At 34.9% G+C, this 19,781-nt stretch overlaps 1 protein-coding gene and 1 pseudogene across 1 annotated transcript in view; one reads left to right on the top strand and one right to left on the bottom strand.

Annotated features, from left to right (window-relative positions):
• Positions 1-19,340, top strand: part of Rab27 (RAS oncogene family member Rab27) — a 67,819-nt gene extending 48,479 nt beyond the window's left edge. Inside the window, exons 2-3 of the mRNA XM_075300878.1 lie at positions 10,488-10,960; positions 18,477-19,340. Of these exons, the coding sequence (XP_075156993.1) occupies positions 10,799-10,960; positions 18,477-19,019 (705 nt within the window). The 5' untranslated portion in view covers positions 10,488-10,798 and the 3' untranslated portion in view covers positions 19,020-19,340. The remainder of the gene's footprint in view (positions 1-10,487; positions 10,961-18,476) is intronic.
• On the bottom strand, positions 14,074-15,730 carry LOC142230239 (NADH dehydrogenase [ubiquinone] flavoprotein 1, mitochondrial pseudogene; annotated as a pseudogene).
• Positions 19,341-19,781: the final 441 nt, after the last annotated feature.

The raw sequence follows: 19,781 nt of genomic DNA, 5'->3' as shown, positions 1-19,781 counted from the left end.
TGGACAAACGAAATTCCTCTTTGTTGTAAAGTATATTCTTAAAAAGTAGTCAAATCCCAAACGATGACAAGCGATGTAACGATTGTCACTAATATTTTTTATTTTCGTTTAAAACAATTTATGTAGAATCATAAGAAAACTTGATTTATCAAAAATTTCGTTCCTCCAAATTCAATCCAACAAGAATTTCCAAAAATCAATCAAACAAAAATTAAAAAAAAATCCATCAAACCGAATATATTTAATATGGAAGAGAACGTGTTACCTGTATGTATTTTTAATAAAAACTTTGAAAATGAACACAATTAAAAAATTTACCATTATACCATTATTTTTTTTTTGTCTAATTTAAAAATAAAGTCAATTGAGAAAATGTATATTTACAATTAAAAGAAAATAATTGATAATTTTATTTGGAAATGATTAGTTTTATTTATATTAACATATGGGCTCCTGAGTCGATATAAAGGGTGATACGGTCAAAATTTGGTCAAGGGAAAACGCGTGTAAATCGGTGAAATCGTTTATTTAAAAAATCAAATTAAATTTCTTTTTCAAGTTCAATTAGTATAAAATTCAGGAAAAATATTCAGTTAGGCTTTCGCTTTTCCAAATCCGAATTACCGGGCCTCACGCTTGACACCTGCCATCAGATTTTGTACAGCCACCTTGTTTGCCTTGAACTGCTGCTCGTCCTTAGCAGTTTTTTGGTCTTCTTTAGGTTCCGCTTGACAATAGCCCAGTATTTCTCAATTTGGTGGAGCTCTGGCGTATTGGGAGGGTTCTTGTCCTTGGGAACCACCTGCACGTTGTTGGCGGCGTACCACTCCATGGCCTTTTTACCGTAATGACAAGATGCCAAATCCGGCCAAAACAGTACGGAACAAGCGTGTTTCTTCAGGAAAGGCAGCAGACGTTTATTCAAACACTCTTTCACGTAAATTTCTTGGTTGACAGTCCCGGAAGCTATGAAAATGCTGCTTTTCAAGCCACAGGTACAGATGGCTTGCCAAACCAGATATTTCTTTGCGAACTTTGACAGTTTTATGTGCTTGAAAATATCTGCTACCTTTCCCCTTCCTTTTGCCGTATAAAACTCCTGTCCCGGAAGCTGCTTGTAGTCGGCTTTGACGTAGGTTTCGTTGTCCATTACCACGCAGTCAAACTTCGTCAGCATCGTCGTGTACAGCCTCCGGGATCGCGCTTTGGCCGTCGTATTTTGTTTATCACCGCAATTTGGAGTCACTACCTTATTGTAAGTCGATAGTCCGGCTCGTTTTTTGGCTCGACGCACGGTTGTAGACGATAGACCCAGCTTATTTGCGGCATCTCGGAGAGAGAGGTTAGGGTTTCGCTTGAAACTACCGGTAACTCTCTTTGTCGTCTCAGCGGCTTCCGGTTTTCGATTTCCCCCCGATCCAGACTTCCTGGCTGTCGACAAACGTTCCCCAAACACTTTAATTATATTTGGAACGGTTGATTTGGCAACTTTTAGCGATTTTGCCAGCTTTGCGTGCGAGTAGCTCGGATTTTCGCGATGCGCGAGCAAAATTTTGATACGCTGCTCTTCTTGCTTGGACGGCATTTTGACAACTGAAGAGTGAATTCCAAAATCAAAATAGGAGCAACATTCTACACACACACACCTTCAAAATGAGGGGTGTTCAGGTTTTTTAAATGCAAAATTGAAAGAAATACGTCAAGTTTATATTGACCGAATTTTGACCGTATCACCCTTTCGCCATGTCCGTCTGTCCGTGCACATTTTTGTAATCAAGGTCTAGGTCAAAGTTTTAGTCCAATCGACTTCAAATTTGACACAAGTATGTGTTTTGGCTCAGAATAGAACCCTATTGATTTTGGAAGAAATCGGTTCAGATTTAGATATAGCTCCCATATATATATTTCGCCCGATATGGACTTATATGGCCCCAGAAGCCAGAGTTTTACCCTAATTTGCTTAAAATTGTGCACAAGAAGAACAATTAGTACTATAGTTAAGTGTGCCAAATTTGGTTGAAATCGGTTCAGATTTAGATATAGCTCCCATATATTTATATCTTTCGCCCGATATGGACTAATACGGTCCTAGAAGCCAGAGTTTTATCCCAATTTGGTTGAAATTTTGCACTAGGAGTACAATTAGTAGTGTAGTCAAGTGTGCCAAATTTTATTGAAATCGGTTCATATTTAGATATAGCTCCCATATATATCGTTCGCCCGAGTTGCACTCATAGGTCCACAGTGACCAATCTTTTACTCCGTTTTAATTGAAATTTTGCACAGGGAGTAGAATTAGCATTGTAGCTATGCGTGCCAAATTTGGTTGAAAACGGTTCAGATTTAGATATAACTCCCATATATAGCTTTCACCCGATTTACACTCATATGACCACAGAGGACAATTTTTAACACTGATTTAGTTGAAATTTTGCACAGGGAGTAAAATTAGCATTGTAGCTATGCGTGCCAAATTTGGTTGAAATCGGTTCAGATTTAGATATAGCTCCCATATATATGTTTTTCTGATTTCGACAAAAATGGTCAAAATACCAACATTTTCCTTGTAAAATCGCCACCGCTTAGTCGAAAAGTTGTAAAAATGACTCTAATTTTCCTAAACTTTTAATACATATATATATCGAGCGATAAATCATAAATAAACTCTTGCGAAGTTTCCTTAAAATTGCTTCAGATTTAAATGTTTCCCATATTTTTTTAATAACATTGTGTTCCACCCTAGTGCATTAGCCAACTTAAATTTGAGTCTATAGATTTTGTAGATGTCTATCAAATTCTGTCCAGATCGAGTGATATTTAAATGCATGTATTTGGGACAAATCTTTATATATAGCCCCCAACACATTTGACGGATGTGATATGGTAACGAAAATTTAGATCTACAAAGTGGTGCAGGGTATATTTAATATAGTCGGTCCCGCCCGACTTTAGACTTTCCTTACTTGTTTTTTAATTGAAATGTCTTCAATCACGAAAATGATAGTTCTACAGTTTTAATTGGACATATAAAAATACTTGAATAAAAAAATAATTGATTTCATTAGCAAATTTCAATTATTTTTTTAATTGATTCAATTAAAAATTTAATTGATGTTGAATAATTAAGAACATTATTATTTCTTAACTGACTTAGTGCACCCAGAAAAAGTGACCCCTTCTTTAAGTTAAAATGAACTAATTGTGAAGAAAGTTGAACTTGGTATAGCGCCAAAGACATTTTTATTTTTTTGAACGATGTGATTTTCGTTGAAATTAGGTAGAATGCATATATTAGTTAGCATTTTCCTATATTTATGTACCACTATACTACAGAATGAAAAAATTTAACTGAATTGAATTCATATATGGAATGATTTTATTGAACTTTTTTCATTCATTGGGACAAATCTTACATATTTGTGGTAAACTTTTTACTTCAAACTTAGAACTGCTTACCTTCGTTTTTAAATACAATTTTATTTATTTATATAGGCAATTTTTTCTTCAATAAAATACACGGTTTATTAATATATTAAATATATTTATTAAGAATCAACAGCATCGACTGGACTTGAAATATTAGTTTATTATTCCACTATTTCCAATTTCCATGTAATGTCATCAACTGTAAATTTTTTCTTCTTCTTGTACCTTTCACTTTTAATAAGTTGCTGCGTAACGAGTTTGTCCTCCTTTTACAATTTCAATACCTACAAATAAAAAAAATCATAAACCAATTTTTTCACAAAAGGTTAGCGCCACTGAATGTTACCTGTTAATTGAAGATTCCAAAATGAAGACGAATGAAGGGGTTGTTATTCTGTCGGTCGGTATATAAAAGAAATATAGGAAAATTTCCTATATTCTAACAAGTGTGTCTCCTTAAGTTTTAAAAGGATTGAATACTTCTTAGTACGAATGAACTAAAATATTTTTCTATGCCAAGTGTTATTCGTATGTATGAAAAGCTTTCTATAATAAAGGAAGTCCGAATTATCATTTTATAAGAAATTTTACTAAATTTGAGGAAACTTGGATTTAGTTCATATTTTGTTTATTTTTACAAATGCTTTGTTATCAGTGAATAAAATGTTCTTGTTCAGTAGTAAATTCTTATACCCAGCGAAGAAAACAGTATTAGTAAAATTCCATGCCTTGTTCTAGTTAATGAACTATTCCTAACTGCTTTAAGTTTAGGATTTTTTTTACTGAAGCAAGTAAATTTTATTATTAAAAAAAAATTAACTTAATGGAAATAAATTGGCTATACTAAATTGATGAACATTTTTTCCTTTAGTTCCGAAGGCACTTTTTTGTTGGTGTGTTTTTGAATAAAAGATTTATTGTTTGAAATAAATTTTTAATTAAAAATTATAAAAGTTTCCATCACTTTTTTAACTGTCTTAGTCTTCCGAGTTTGATTAAAAAATTAATTGTATTAATTATTTATTATTTTTTTTGTTTGATATGACCACCTCCTAGAGTGAAATGTTATTTTTGGGACGGTGAACACGTAACATGTTTGTCGCAACCATGTTATTTTCTCGGATATTATGTATCTGTATCATTTTATGTTTGGCGAGAAAATAACATTTTTTCGGCAAAAATGTTCCATATAGGAAGTGGTCATATTCCTTCTCTGTGAGCATAGTGTGGACGAAAGGGCGGAACATGATTTTTAGCCATTCATGGATTATGCGTGTGTTGATTACGACCGAAATAAACCCCATTGCTCCAAAACGGCTACCAAAATATTTCCCCATATTGTAGCAATTAGTGAAAACAGAGTGTTTAATGCAGAACATAACTTTAGTGCTAGAACTGCCTCAAGACTCAATTATTGAATTGCAGGCACAAACGGCTGTAAAGGTACCCTTATTTGCGTTACAAATTAAAGGAAAAAAAGTTTATGTATCCTATATTATAATACAGACTAAAAAAATGTACTCGAATATTGAGTGTCTGGGGGTCAGCAAACATTATCGAATGTTGTATACGGACAATATTATCTTATTGGAATGTAAAAAAAGAAAATAAAAAAACAAACATATTTACCAATAAACGAAAGTGAATGTACCCTGTAGGAAATTGAGGTGACTTTAAGTTAATAAATTGTTAGTCATAACTGAGTCACAGGTGACTCAAAACCTAACTCATTTCCCATGTAAAATCCTATTCAGTTTTAACACGTGTTGTAATTGGAACGAGTCAGTCCTCACTCAAACCTGCATAAGCTTCAGCTAACCAAAAGTTAGCTCAAAGTGAGTTAGCTTTAGGCTGATAATATATGAGCATACTATGAGTTAGCTCTTAACAGATTAGTAGATAATAAAATATTTTGTTTTTGTTTTATTATTTTTGATTCATTTTAATTTGAATTAATTAAAAAATAATAACAATTCAGTTTTTTTTTTTAAATTATTTTACAATAAATAAAATATAACGTAAGTAAAAATTCGGAAAATATTAGTTGAGTTCATCTTGTCTTGAGTTTGAGTGTTGTGTTAATTTTCTCGTTTAACTCAGAGGGAGTTGTACCTACTTTTGTAATGACGCACACTGAATGGAAGTGGCATTCGTCAGGGAAGTCCAAAAGGCTTAAATGTATTTCCCAATATTTTCGTACTCAAACAGCCATTTAACATTTTTATTCCAAGTTTCCATTTATTCCTTCACTGATAATGATGGGTTCTAGTAAAAGTAAGGAAAGTTTAATTATTAAATTGAGTTTGAATTATGCATTTCTATGCTACTTACCGCTAACCGTGACAAAAAATTACAAAAGTTCTCTGAAAATAAAAGCTAAATTGAAACAAATATAAAAAGCCAAATCCAAATTGACAGCTATAGAAGTCAATACATATTTTTTGTTTGTTTGTTTGAATTGTTTCCATGACTTTACTTCACTTAAATATGCATCAGCTTAGAGTGAGTAAAAAGGTAACTCATTGTTGATCGAGGAAAAGTGAGTTTGGTAAAAATTCAACTGACTCAAGACTGCATAAATAATGAGTTAGCTTAAAGTCGCCTCAAATTAGTTAGTAAAGAGTTAGTTTGATTTCGAGTGAGTTCGAGACATTCCTACAGGGTATATACTTTTGAAAATGTCTATAAATGTTGTACACACATATACTCATATTTTGGCACTTTAACTTACACGATATATCGTTAAATCATTTTATATGAATTCAATCCCATGCTACATTAGTAACCCCGGTTGACCTAAAAGAGAAAACAAAAGACGTTTGACAAGGGTATTCAAATAAGCTTGCTATCTGCATAACCTTTAATCGTTTACTGATTATCATACCGCTATCTTTAACCAGAATTTTTAACCTTTAGTGATGTAGACAATGCCAAATATTTGAAATACGAAATGTATAAAATAAAGGACTTTAATATTTCTTAGATTATCTTTAAATAAAAAGTGCTAAAAGAAATTTTATTATTTTTTCTTTCTTCCATTAAATTTTCAATTTAAGCGAAGAAGAACTACGTAATATTGGAGTGTTCACATTCATAAATGTTTCAACATTAAATTTGGAATTATTGATATTTGCAGTGAGTCTATTTCTTATTTCGTTATGAATGCTTTTGTGAATTTAATATTAACGTTTTTAATGCCATCTTTTTCGAGTTCGGAAATTCTGCACTCGGTGCTAAATTTTACAAACAAAAAAATACCATACATAACTATTTTGATTAAAAGGATCAATACCGCCATAAAAATCAATTTTTATGGCAATATAGTTGAGTTTATTAAGCTTTTGACGGTCTAATCAGAATTTTTGTATGAAAAGATGTCGTCAATTAAACTCATTATTGTTCAAATTGGAAAAAGCACTAAAAGAAAACGCCTGAAGTTGGTGCTTTTTTTGAAAAGACACTAAAAAGCCAATTTAGTGCTTTTTGGAAATCAAAAAGCACTAAATTTGGTGCTAAAAGCACCAAATTAGCATCACTGCCATCAAGTGCCTGCAATTACCATGAGCCTTAAATAACAGGCTGTGTCTATCTACTTCCATCCAATTTAATTTTTTGATATTTTCCTCGTATAAAATTACACTAAAATGATATAGGAAAATTTGTAAACATCATAAACATCAATGAATGAAAGCCATTACAAATGAAATCATGTGAAGAATAACAATCACTTCATACATATAAACTAACATACGTACAAACATAAATCCAGGAAAATTCATTCGTATTCGACGTTTGTTGCTTTAAAACTCATATGATATAATTTTCCTATTACCAATATCTGTACAGTGACCCAAAATAGTATTTGAGATTCATTAAAAAATATTGAGAATGAAATATAAGTGAAAGAATTACAATAGCATAAAGAAGATCAATTGAAGGTAGGATAAGTTACAAATTTCGTTTATACCCACCACCATAGTATAGTGTGGACCATTCTGTTTATAGCACATCGAAATTTCTTGCAGATCAAGAGTAAGCGCAAACCTTACTATTAACCAGAGTTCGACTGTGCCAACATCCCCATACCATGAGTCTTCCTCCTCCACTTTTAACGGTTTGTTTGACGTGGTTTTTTTGTAGACATTGTCGTTACCAATGACCTGGTAACCACACGCAAAAAAATAATTCTTTCCTCCCAAACGAAATTTTAGACAAACAAAGTTCGTTTCTCATTTGCTTTTCGCTGTAAGGAAGTGTATTTGGAAGAAAAGTATATACTTTTTGTGATAAACGTTTATTCTTTTCCAGGATGTAAAAACAATTTCATAAAGACAAACTCAAAAAAAAATATTGTTTTCTTGCTAATTGCATTTTCCCTCACATCTTTCTCACATCGTCGAGGTTTCTTAGTTCTTAACACCTTTTCCTGTAATACCAACAATGTAGAAGAAATTATACGATTTTATAAATTTTTAAAATTTTTTTACCTTTCGCCTGGACGGAGAATCGAACCACGGACCATGGACATTGTAAGCCAACACACTATCCACTGAGCTATGTACCTGTTATGGTCATCAATAGATAAATATCCATATAAGTTATATTTATATAGCATAGCTTGCGGCGCCCACGAACCGAATAAACAAAGTTTATTTAACAGAAACAAACATTTAGTTTGGTACCGTGGAGCAGTGGTTGCTACGTCCGACTTGCATGCCAAGGGTCGTGGGTTCGATCCCTGCGTCGACCAAAGTTTTTTTTTTTTTTTTATATGTTCCAGATATGTTCGGAAGATTCCGAAAAATTTTTCAACATTACATTGTAGTATATTAAATTTTAAACTGTAAAATGTGTCTTATTAAAGACCTAAAGTCAGAAAAGAACAGTGTTTGATATAAAGGAAATCCTCTGTGTTGTTGTTTCAATAATAACTTTTTTTATTGAAAAAATAAAAATTTTGTAACAAACGAATTTTTTTGGTGATAAAAGTTTAAAATTTTCGAAGCAATTCAAAAAACTCTAACAAAAGAAAAACGTTTTCGGTACACGTTTTCCAAACGTTTTTTTCTTTGCGTGCAGTAATGTTCTTTTGCATCGGTTTATTTTTGTTTCATCTGACCATATAAATTATTTCTAGTCATGAACGGTCCAATATTTGTTGGACTAACTAGACATTTTCTATTTATTAAAGTTTACAAGTTTGTTTGTAAGGCTGAGGTTTTTCACAATGGAAATTATTATTTATGATCCATGGTGGTGAGAATTTAGGTTTACGGTCCTGCAATAAAGTAAAGTGCTATATTTTTATACCCTCCACCATAGGATGGGGGTATATTAACTTTGTCATTCCGTTTGTAACACATCGAAATATTGCTCTAAGACCCCATAAAGTATATAAGTCGTGGTGAAATTCTGAGCATGTCCGTCCGTCTGTTGAAATCACGCTAACTTCCGAACGAAACAAGCTATCGACTTGAAACTTGGTACAAGTAGTTGTTATTGATGTAGGTCGGATGGTATTGCAAATGGGCCATATCGGTCCACTTTATGTATAGCCCCCATATAAACGGACCCCCTAAATTTGGCTTGCGAATCCTCTAAGAGAAGTAAATGTCATCCGATCCGGCTGAAATTTGGTACATGGTGTTAGTATATGGTCTCTAACAACCACGCAAAAATTGGTCCACATCGGTTTATAATTATATATAGCCCCCATATAAACCGATCCCTCGATTTGGCTTGCGGAGCCTCTAAGAGAATCAAATTTCATCCGATCCGGCTGAAATTTGGTATATGGTGTTAGTATATGGTCTCTAATGACCATGCAAAAATTGGTCCACATCGGTCCTTATTATATATAGCCCCCATATAAACCGATCACCAGATTTGACCTCCTGAGCCTCTTGAAGACCAAAATTCATCTAATTCAGTTGATATTTGGTATGTAGTGTTAATATATGGCCTCAAACACCCATGCAAAAATTGGTCGAAATCGGTCATATAAACCCCAAATAAACCGATCCCCAGATTTGACCTCCGGAGCCCCTTGGATGAGCAAAATTCATCCGATACGGTTGAAATTTGGTACGTGATGTTAGTATATGGTATCCACCAACCATGCAGGAATTGGTTCATATCAGTCCATAATTATATATAGCCCCATATAAACCGATCCTCAGATTTGACCTCCTGTGCCTTTTGGAGAAATTTGGTACGTATATGTATGGTAGTATATGATATTTAACAACCTTGCCAAAAGTGGTCCATATCAGTCCATAATCATATATAGCCCCCATATAAACCGATCCCGATATTTGGTATTGGAGCTACTTGGAGGAGCAAATTTGATGCGAGTCGGTTGAAATTTGGTACATTGTGCTAGTATATGGCCGTTAACAACCATGCCTAACTAGGTCCATGTCGGTCTATAGTTATAGTATATAGCCCTCAGATAAATCGATCCCCAATCACAAAAAAATGGTCCATATCAAGTTCATAATTGTATATAGCCCCCATATAAGCGACCTCCATATTTCAATTCTGGCTCTCTACGTACCGTGCAAAAGTCCATATCGATTCGTAATTATTTGTAGACTATATATACATATATATACATTTTTTTTCTAATATATACCACGTATGGACTAACTCACAATTTAGAAAACGATGTTAAGAAGTTTTACGATACCACAACCCAGTAATTCGATTGTGGATGACAGTCTTTCGTAGAAGTTTCTACGAAATCCATGGTGGAGGGTACATAAGATTAGGCCTGGCCGAACTTACGGCCGTATATACTTGTTTTAATTTAGCATACCATACACCGTCGGCTCCTCCCGGCATTAGTTCTTTATCACTGTTCATATATTCATATTTATAAAGAATATACTTTGGTCTACCGTATGTCTACTCCTGTATATTTAAAGTCAACGTCCTTTTCTCTGGCAGACAGCATTGTTTTACTTACAATACTCTCTGTGGTATCCATTACGAAGCTAAATTATTTAATGATACTATATCTGATGGAGTTCTTTTTGTGTCATTTATTTTTCTTCCTTCAGCTCAAATAGCTTCATTCCTATGCATATTACCATCATTTGGCTGTAACGCTACTAACACTAACACACTTGGAGGATATCATAGGCAGTGGTGAAGAAGAAGAGCAAAAACAATACAACGATACTTCATTGACAAGCATAAAAAAATAGCAGCGTGAAAACTTATACCCACTTGCGTTTGTCATCACCAAGGGAAATCCCCTAGACGAATCATTTCACACATAAGCCGCCACCATTTACTCTTGTAATCACAGTCATCTTCCTCCTCCAGTCAATAGGCAGCGAGCCAGCCAACAGTCATCATTATCATCATCATGTCATTGTCAAACAATATTGATTATGACTACCTAATGAAATTCCTAGCACTGGGTGATTCGGGTGTTGGAAAGACAAGCTTCCTATATCAATACACAGATGGCCGATTTCATTCGCAATTCATATCAACAGTTGGCATTGATTTCCGAGAGAAACGTTTGGTAAGTATGTGTGTGAGTGGATGAGAGAGAGAGAGAGTGAGAGGATAGGTGATTTAAATGTAAATTGCCATTTATTTCAAATTAGGTCGGCTGGGTCTCTATAATGCAAAGAGGTTATTGAATTGGCAATGAAATTAGTTGTAAGCAGTTACATGATGCTCATGAAATGATTTAATAAATAAATGCAATAATTGAAGGATTTTACACGGAAAAAAGCTTGTTAAATTCCAAAGAATTTGCCTTTTCTCCAATCACTTTGGTATTGATTCCGAGCCAAAGAAGCGAGGTATAATGATGCAATTAATACGAGATGATCTTTTATATTTAAGTTTTGCGTATTTAATACTTGGAAATAAATTTGAATTCATTCATTTCTTCTGCGGTTTTCATCATATGGCATTAAAGTCCTTTAAATAAGTGTTAACCATAAATTTTGAACAAGCCGAAAACTCCAAAAGTCGTCTTTTTCAATGCGGGTTCACTTGCTTGTGATCCAATAATATTCCTAATGCTACAATGGAGAGTATACAGTGCGGCTGACCAACTTCAGGTTACTAAAATTTCTAAACGGCTCGTCTGGTTGCTGGCAGATTTATTCCAGTGACAGTTCATTTTATTTTTTACAAATTTACAAAATCATTCTGATCTATTGCATTCAGAAAAAAAATTATTCATGATGGAATTCATGAATGGAAAGTGCACGAAAACAGACGATAACAACCACAGAAACGATCCGTAAATAATCGAAATCCACTCCGTAGTGGTAGAAAGCTTTCTCGCGAGTACGGATGCACCACATAATAAAGAATGAGTTTGGATAAAAGCCATGCAAGTTCCAAAAAGCATAAGAGCTCAAAATAAATGCTGAATACGAGGGTTTCTTTTTATATATCGGGATTGGGCAACCCTAGAGTTTCAATCTGCCTACTGACAGCTTTATCGTAAAGCTTGAAAGTTTTGTGATTATACGTACTCAGAATGCTTTGACATACGAGAGCTATTTCTACTTAAGATATCCAAGAAATTGTAAAAAACTCCTCACATTTTCGTGCGATTATTATTGGTAACTGTTATTTATTTTTTTTTTTTGGATTAACTCAATAACGGTGCATCGATGAACTTAATTCAATTTTTAACGATGAACCTCCGACATGGACCAGTGTTTATCGATGGTATGGTGAATTCATCCAGTACAATTAGTTACACGCAAAGAAAAAAAACGTTTGGATAACGTGTACCGAAAACGTTTTTCTTTTGTTAGAGTTTTTTGAATTGCTTCGAAAATTTTAAACTTTTATCACCAAAAAAATTCGTTTGTTACAAAATTTTTATTTTTTCAATAAAAAAAGTTATTTTTGAAACAACAACACAGTCCATTTCGTTTATATCAAACACTGTTCTTTTCCGACTTTAGGTCTTTAATAAGACACAGTTTACAGTTCAAAATTTAATATACTACAATGTAATGTTGAACATTTTTTCGGAATCTTCCGAACATATCTGGAATATATGTAAAAAAAAACAAAAAAAAAAACTTTGGTCGAAGCGGGGATCGAACCCACGACCCTTGGCATGCAAGTCGGACGTAGCAACCACTGCTCCACGGTGCCAAACTAAATGTTTGTTTCTGTTAAATAAACTTTGTTTATTCGGTTCGTGGGCGCCGCAAGCTATGCTATATAAATATAACTTATATGGATATTTATCTATTGATGACCATAACAGGTACATAGCTCAGTGGTTAGTGTGTTGGCTTACAAAGTGCATGGTCCGCGGTTCGATTCTCCGTCCAGGCGAAAGGTAAAAAAATTTTAAAAATTTATAAAATCGTACAATTTCTTCTACATTGTTGGTATTACAGAAAAAGGTGCTAAGAACTAAAAAACTTCGTGGAAGTGAGAAAGATGTGAGGGAAAATGCAATTAGCCAGAAAAATTTTTTTTTGAGTTAGTCTTTATGAAATTGTTTTTACATCCTGGAAAAGAATAAACGTTTATCACAAAAAGTATATACTTTTCTTCCAAATACACTTCCTTTCAACGAAAAGCAAATGAGAAACGAACTTTGTTTGTCTAAAATTTCGTTTGGGAGGAAAGAATTATTTTTTTGCGTGTAGTTGGCTAAAAAAGCCTCATGGCCATTGATCGAAAGAAATGTTCAAAAAAAAAAACGATCGCGGTGCTTCTAAACACACATATGGTATCGTGACAGGTGATGAATCGTAGATTTGCGCGTATGAGCCCATAAGTAAACAGAAGTCGACGGTATGGGTATTGCAAGATCAGCCAAATTGCACAAAAGTTCCTCGTGCTTTGAAATGGACTTTTTTTTGGAAAAACTGACGCAACAGTCAATTCTGGATGGTACAAATCATTTGTTTGCCAGTGGTTTTTCAAGAAATCAGAAAAACCAACCGCCGAAAAGTGATCACTTTTCACTACGACAAGGCGAGCTCTCCGGCATAGGCTCAAACAACAGCATCAAATCGATGCTTTGAGTTCTTGACACCAAATGACTTTTTCATTTTCTTTCACAGAAAAAAATTCACGAAAAGTTTTTCCAATTAAAATCTTAATTGAGTTTTAAAAATATTCAATTAAAAATTTAATTAATTCAACAATTCTTTTTAAATTGAAACAAAAATCAATCACAAAATTTAATAGTATCAATTAAGTTTTTAATTGGTACTATCATTTCTGTGATTGAAGACATTTCAATTAAAAATTAATTGGATCAATTAATTTCTTGATTGAATACAAAAAATATTTTTTGTGTGTTCCTAAAATTAAAATGAGAGGTCAACATTTTTCAACACCGTATTGTTTCGATGATTACGATTTATATCTCTTTTCTAATCTCGAAATATAAAAAGAAACCCTCGTATTAGGGGAAAGATGTCCTAGAGACGTATTCGAATTTTGAAATGTAATAAAGAAAGTATTGAAGAATGGCCTTAGACCAACAGGAGTCAGCACACGTCAACCAAGAATGGCTTAAAAATTAGGTTCTTTACTTCATCACCCTACTACAAGTTCCTACTCCTATATTGTAACCCCATTAAAGGGTTACACACAACTCCTCGGTTCCAATTCAGAAAACAACCTGTGTCAATATATAATTTCATCATTCTTTTTTTTTGCAATTTTCTTTTTATTTCCTTCCCATCTTACATTCCCTTACAGGTTCTTTCTTTGGATGTTTTTCTGCATAGGATTTTATACGATTTTCGATTTCACTTCTAAAATGCCTTATAAGACCTTGGGGTGGCCAAGCAGCTCCATCACCAAAAGCACATATTGTATGACCCTCGATTTGTTTTGATATTTCCCAGAGCATATCAATTTCATTGTACTCAGCATTACCCGTCACAAAACGTTCCATAATTTTCGACATCCATGGTACACCTTCACGACATGGAGTGCATTGACCACAACTCTCATGGCGATAGAATTGACTGAGGCGAGCTATAGCTTTGATAATGTCCGTTGATTTGTCCATGACAATAATGGCAGCAGTACCCAGTGATGTTTTAGCCTCCATTAGACCATCATAGTCCATAATGACAATGTCACATACGCTCTTCGGAATGACTGGTGTAGATGAACCTCCTGGTATTACAGCCAAAAGATTATTCCATCCTCCACGAACACCACCTGCATGTCGCTCAATGATCTCACGCAAAGGCATAGATAATTCCTCTTCCACTGTGCAGGGTCTGTTCACATGGCCACTGATATTGAAAAGTTTTGTGCCGGAGTTACGGGTCCGCCCAAAACTAGCGAACCACTTACCTCCCCGACGGCATATAGTTGGCGATACAGCAACTGTCTCAACATTTGTAACCATGGAGGGACAGCCAAAGAGACCCACATCTGCTGGGAAAGGAGGTTTCAATCTGGGTTTACCTTGTTTCCCCTCCAGAGATTCGATGAGGGCTGTCTCTTCACCACAAATGTAGGCTCCTGCTCCTCGTTGCACATAAACATCAAAATCATAACCCGAATCACAAGCATTGCGTCCAATTAAGCCACAATGGTAAGCTTCAGTAATGGCATATTGTAAATTGCAGGTTTCATTGTAAAATTCTCCTCGAACATAAATATAGGCAGTTTGAGCAGCCAAAGCTCGACCAGCAATAAGACATCCTTCAATCAATTTATGAGGATCGTGACGTAGAATCTCACGATCCTTACAAGTTCCCGGTTCACCTTCATCGGCATTGACCACCAAAAATCTAGGCCTACCATCAGAAGGTGAACTCATAAATGACCACTTTAGACCACTAGGGAAGCCAGCACCGCCACGGCCTCTTAGACCAGATGTTTTAATTTCATTGACAATCCATTCCCTTCCTTTGCAAAGGATTTCCTTAGTTTTATACCAATCTCCGCGCAATAGAGCACCTCTCAAAGTCCAATCATGGCGACCATATAGATTGGTGAAAATTCTATCGGCATCACTTAAAGGTCCAAATTTTGTTTTCGTTTGCGGTGGTGGTGTACCCGGGGGAAGGGGTTTCGGATCGGGAGTTTTCTTATCCGAAGATCCTTCTGGGGATTTGGTATCAACAGATTCTTTTTGAGTTTTTGGACCTTTACCATCATTAGGAGATTTTGTGCAGAATGATGATACATCTATGTCAAGATGTGATAGCCAACATTTTATCCGTTTATTAAGTAAACATTGATTATTAATGGAAATTGTTTTCATAAAACCGAACATTCCTATATTGTCAAGCAGTTCTTTTTTCTCAATAATTGTGAAATAGTTATCAAAATTTATACGTAGAAACTGACGGAAAGCTCATGGCAGGTAAATGCCACAGTTGGTATTTTAATTATATTGAAATGACATTCTGGTCTATCTAACTAACTGTAAAATATCGCTACATGAAAATATGCCATCAAACCTAATTGCATCTGAGTTTAATTAAAAATAGAATTCATGTATAATAGTGAACATAATGTTTGTGTATTGCATCGTAAATCGTTATAATGATACTGGTAGCTCTGCAAAAACCGCAACAAAACATAGAAACAATTACTATCCCGTGAAAGGGCGAACAATATATTGAACAAGTATATTTAAGTATTATGTTCTAAATTGTATGTTAGTTCATATCATCGTTTTCTATAGAAGAACCTATAAATAATTATGAATCGATATGAGCTAATTTTCGCAAAGTGAAAGAGAGGATCGGATAAAATTTGCTACTCCAAGATGTAAAAACTATAGATTGGTTGATTTATGTCTTGTACTAGGGTTGTAAGAGGGCTTAACAGGTTGGCTGATAAGTCCCCGGTCAAACAAAGAAAAACACATTTTTTGTCAAAATTCGTTTTTATTATTCAACATAGTTCCCTTCAAGAACGATACAACGATTATAACGACCTTCCAATTTTTTGATACCATTTTGGTAGTACTCCTTCGGTTTTGCCTCAAAATAGGCCTCCGTTTCGGCGATCACCTCTTCATTGCAGCCAAATTGTTTCCCTGCGAGCATCCTTTTGAGGTCTGAGAACAAGAAAAAGTCGCTGGGGGCCAGATCTGGAGAATACGGTGGGTGGGGAAGCAATTCGAAGCCCAATTCATGAATTTTTCCCATTGTTCTCAATGACTTGTGGCACGGTGCGTTGTCTTGGTGGAGCAACACTTTTTCTTCTTCATATGGAGCCGTTTTGCCGCGGCTCCAATAATGCCATATAATAGTCATTGTTGATGGGTTTTCCCTTCTCAAGATAATCGATAAAAATTATTCCATGCGCATCCAAAAAACAGAGGCCATTACTTTGCCAGCGGACTTTTGAGTCTTTCCATGCTTCGGAGACGGTTCACCGGTCGCTGTCCACTCAGCTGACTATCGATTGGACTCAGGAGTGTAGTGATGGAGCCATGTTTCATCCATTGTCACATATCGACGGAAAAACTCGGGTGTATTACGAGTTAACAGCTGCTAACACCGCTCAGAATCATCAACACGTTGTTGTTTTTGGTCAAATTTGAGCTCGCGCGGCACCCATTTTGCACAGAGCTTCAGCATATCCAAATATTGATGAATGATATGACCAACTTCATTTTACGGTCATTCAAAATCATTTTGTGGATTTTTTTGATGTTTTCGTCGGTAATCACCTCTTTCGGGCGTCCACTGCGTTCACCGTTCTCCGTGCTCATTTCACCACGCTTGAATTTTGCATACAAATCAATTATTGTTGATTTCCCTGGGGCAGAGTCCGGAAACTCATTATCAAGCCAAGTTTTTGCTTCCACCGTATTTTTTCCCTTCAGAAAACAGTATTTTATCAAAACACGAAGACGCTCTATCTCACAAACTAATTGACTTACAGACGTCAAATTTGGATACGAATCATTTGAAGGTTGGTACTATATAAAAATCAAGAACTCAAATCTGGTTTATTTGGAGATTATGCCCAATTATAGACCGATATAAACCCATTTTTTAGAGGGCATATAATAGCTTCCCGTACCAATTTCCAACCGGATCGAATGAAATTTGCTCCTTCAGAAGGATCTAGAAATAAAATATGGCTTGGGGCTAGATACTACTCTGAAACGATATCGATACATTTTTGCACAATTCTTACGTATGTATATTGACAAATACGTACCAAATTTCAACCGATCCGCTCAAAAGGCTTCGGGAATAAATTTTGGGGATCGTTTTATATAAGGGACTGTATATAATTATAGACATATATGGAAACATGTTTGCACGGATTGAAATTTTCTCCTTCAAGAGGCCCCGGAAGTCAAATTTGGACATCAACTCGGCTAAAAAATTGAATTAAATCGTGAACACTTTTGTGCGATTGCGTACAACTTTGAACTCAACAACTGTGCATCGATGAACATATTTCAATTTATGCCGATGAAGCTCCGTCAAGGACCAATGTTTGTCGATGGTATTCAATCGGGGCGTACTTCAATCGAAGACGAATTTCGTGAAGGTCATCTGAAATCAGTTGTTGTTCCGGAAACCATTGATGAAGTGCGCCAACAGATATTGCAAGATCGTTATGTGAGCTCTCGTGAGATTGTTATTGCATGAACATTTCACCGTCAAAAATATTTGTTCGAGTTGGATCCCTTACAATTTGTCAATCGCTCGAAAATAGACTCGTGTAGATTCTTCAAAATAAATGCTCCAAGAATACGATCGAATGATGGCGAAGGATGACGTTAGTGTACACGGATCATCCGCCGTGTAGTCATGACTTTGCACCAAATATATTCTTTTATTTCCGTACGTAAAAAATAAAATGAGAGGACAACGTTTTTCGACACGCGAAGAAGCGGTTGATGCGTTCGAAATGGTTGTTTTGCAGAACTGAAAATGGTTCTTCTAACAACAGTGATGGCAAACTACATTCAAAATTTTTGTTGGTACATTTCTCATCACTGGTGATGATTGTTATGGTGTCACTTAAGAGTAAATGGTTTATTTATTTGTTTATTATTTCATATGTAATGTATATATTTTTTATTTTTTTTCCAGATTTATACATCTCGTGGACGCAATCATCGAATTCATCTGCAACTCTGGGATACCGCTGGTCAAGAAAGATTTCGCTCTCTCACTACAGCCTTCTATCGTGATGCAATGGGATTTCTTTTAATTTTCGATCTAACAAGTGAGAAATCTTTTTTGGAAATTACAAATTGGTTGGAACAATTGCGACAACATGCCTATTCGGAAGAGCCTGATGTTGTGCTATGTGGCAACAAATGTGATCTGCAAGATTTTCGTGTGGTATCACATCAACAGGCGACGGCACTGGCTGAACGTTATAAACTTCCATACATTGAGACGAGTGCTTGTACTGGCTATAATGTTAGTGCAGCCGTTGAACTTTTGGTGGGCAGAGTTATGGAACGCATGGAAAATGCTGTTGCCAATGCTGAGCTGACACGATTAATGTCTCAAACACATTTGACAAATTTTAAAAATATCAACCATCAAACCCTAAGGATAGCTCTGCAGAAAGATGAGCAACCACCACAACCACCAGTAGGGGAGAGACAAAATTGTAGTTGTTGAAATTAAAGTCATTTTGTTGTGGATGTTAACTTTAGGCGGGAGGAAGGTTGAATGGTGAATTTTGATAATTGTTTCTTATAACAAAAACGAACTTAATGGATATTCTTTAAACTGCTGTTGGATACAATAAATTGTTGAGTGAATTTGTGGCTATCAAATGTGTGAGTGTTTTTTTGTTTTGCATTTGTATGCCAGAAGAGTTTATAAAAATCAGTTGCTCAATTTTGTTTTTTTATAAATAACATAAATGTTTGTTAATCAATGTATATATACTATATATAATTTACTATAACATAATCAAGAATTATTAAGTAATAAATATTTGTCTACAAAGAAACAATTTTTTTTGGGTAACTGAAGTTTTTGTTGTCTTTATTGTCCAGGAATTTTTGACAAATAGAAACGGGTAGTTTTAGAAAATTTGTGAGCTAATGGGCGTACTAGCTAATGTATTCCTCAGTCTGGTATTACTACTAAGATCACATAACAAATTTTATGTGGATTGGATGAAATTTGCTCCTGCAAGAGGGTTCCAAAATCAAATCTGAGAATCGCTGTATATGGGGCCTATATATAATTATGGGATCCATCGTGGTGCAATGGTTACCATGCCCGTCTTGAATGCAAAGGGTCAGGGACAAAAACACCAAACAGTTTTTCAGCGGTGGATTATCTCTTGTCATTGAGCTAAAATATTGAATCAGGCAGCACTCTATGATAAGAGAAAAGTTCACCACTGTGGTATCACAATGAACTGAATAG

The sequence above is a fragment of the Haematobia irritans genome, chromosome 3 (assembly GCF_050003625.1).
Source record: "Haematobia irritans isolate KBUSLIRL chromosome 3, ASM5000362v1, whole genome shotgun sequence".
Lineage (NCBI taxonomy): Eukaryota > Metazoa > Arthropoda > Insecta > Diptera > Muscidae > Haematobia > Haematobia irritans.
The sequence above is the reverse complement of the archived record's forward strand: the minus strand, read 5'-3'. Positions and strand labels throughout refer to the sequence as shown.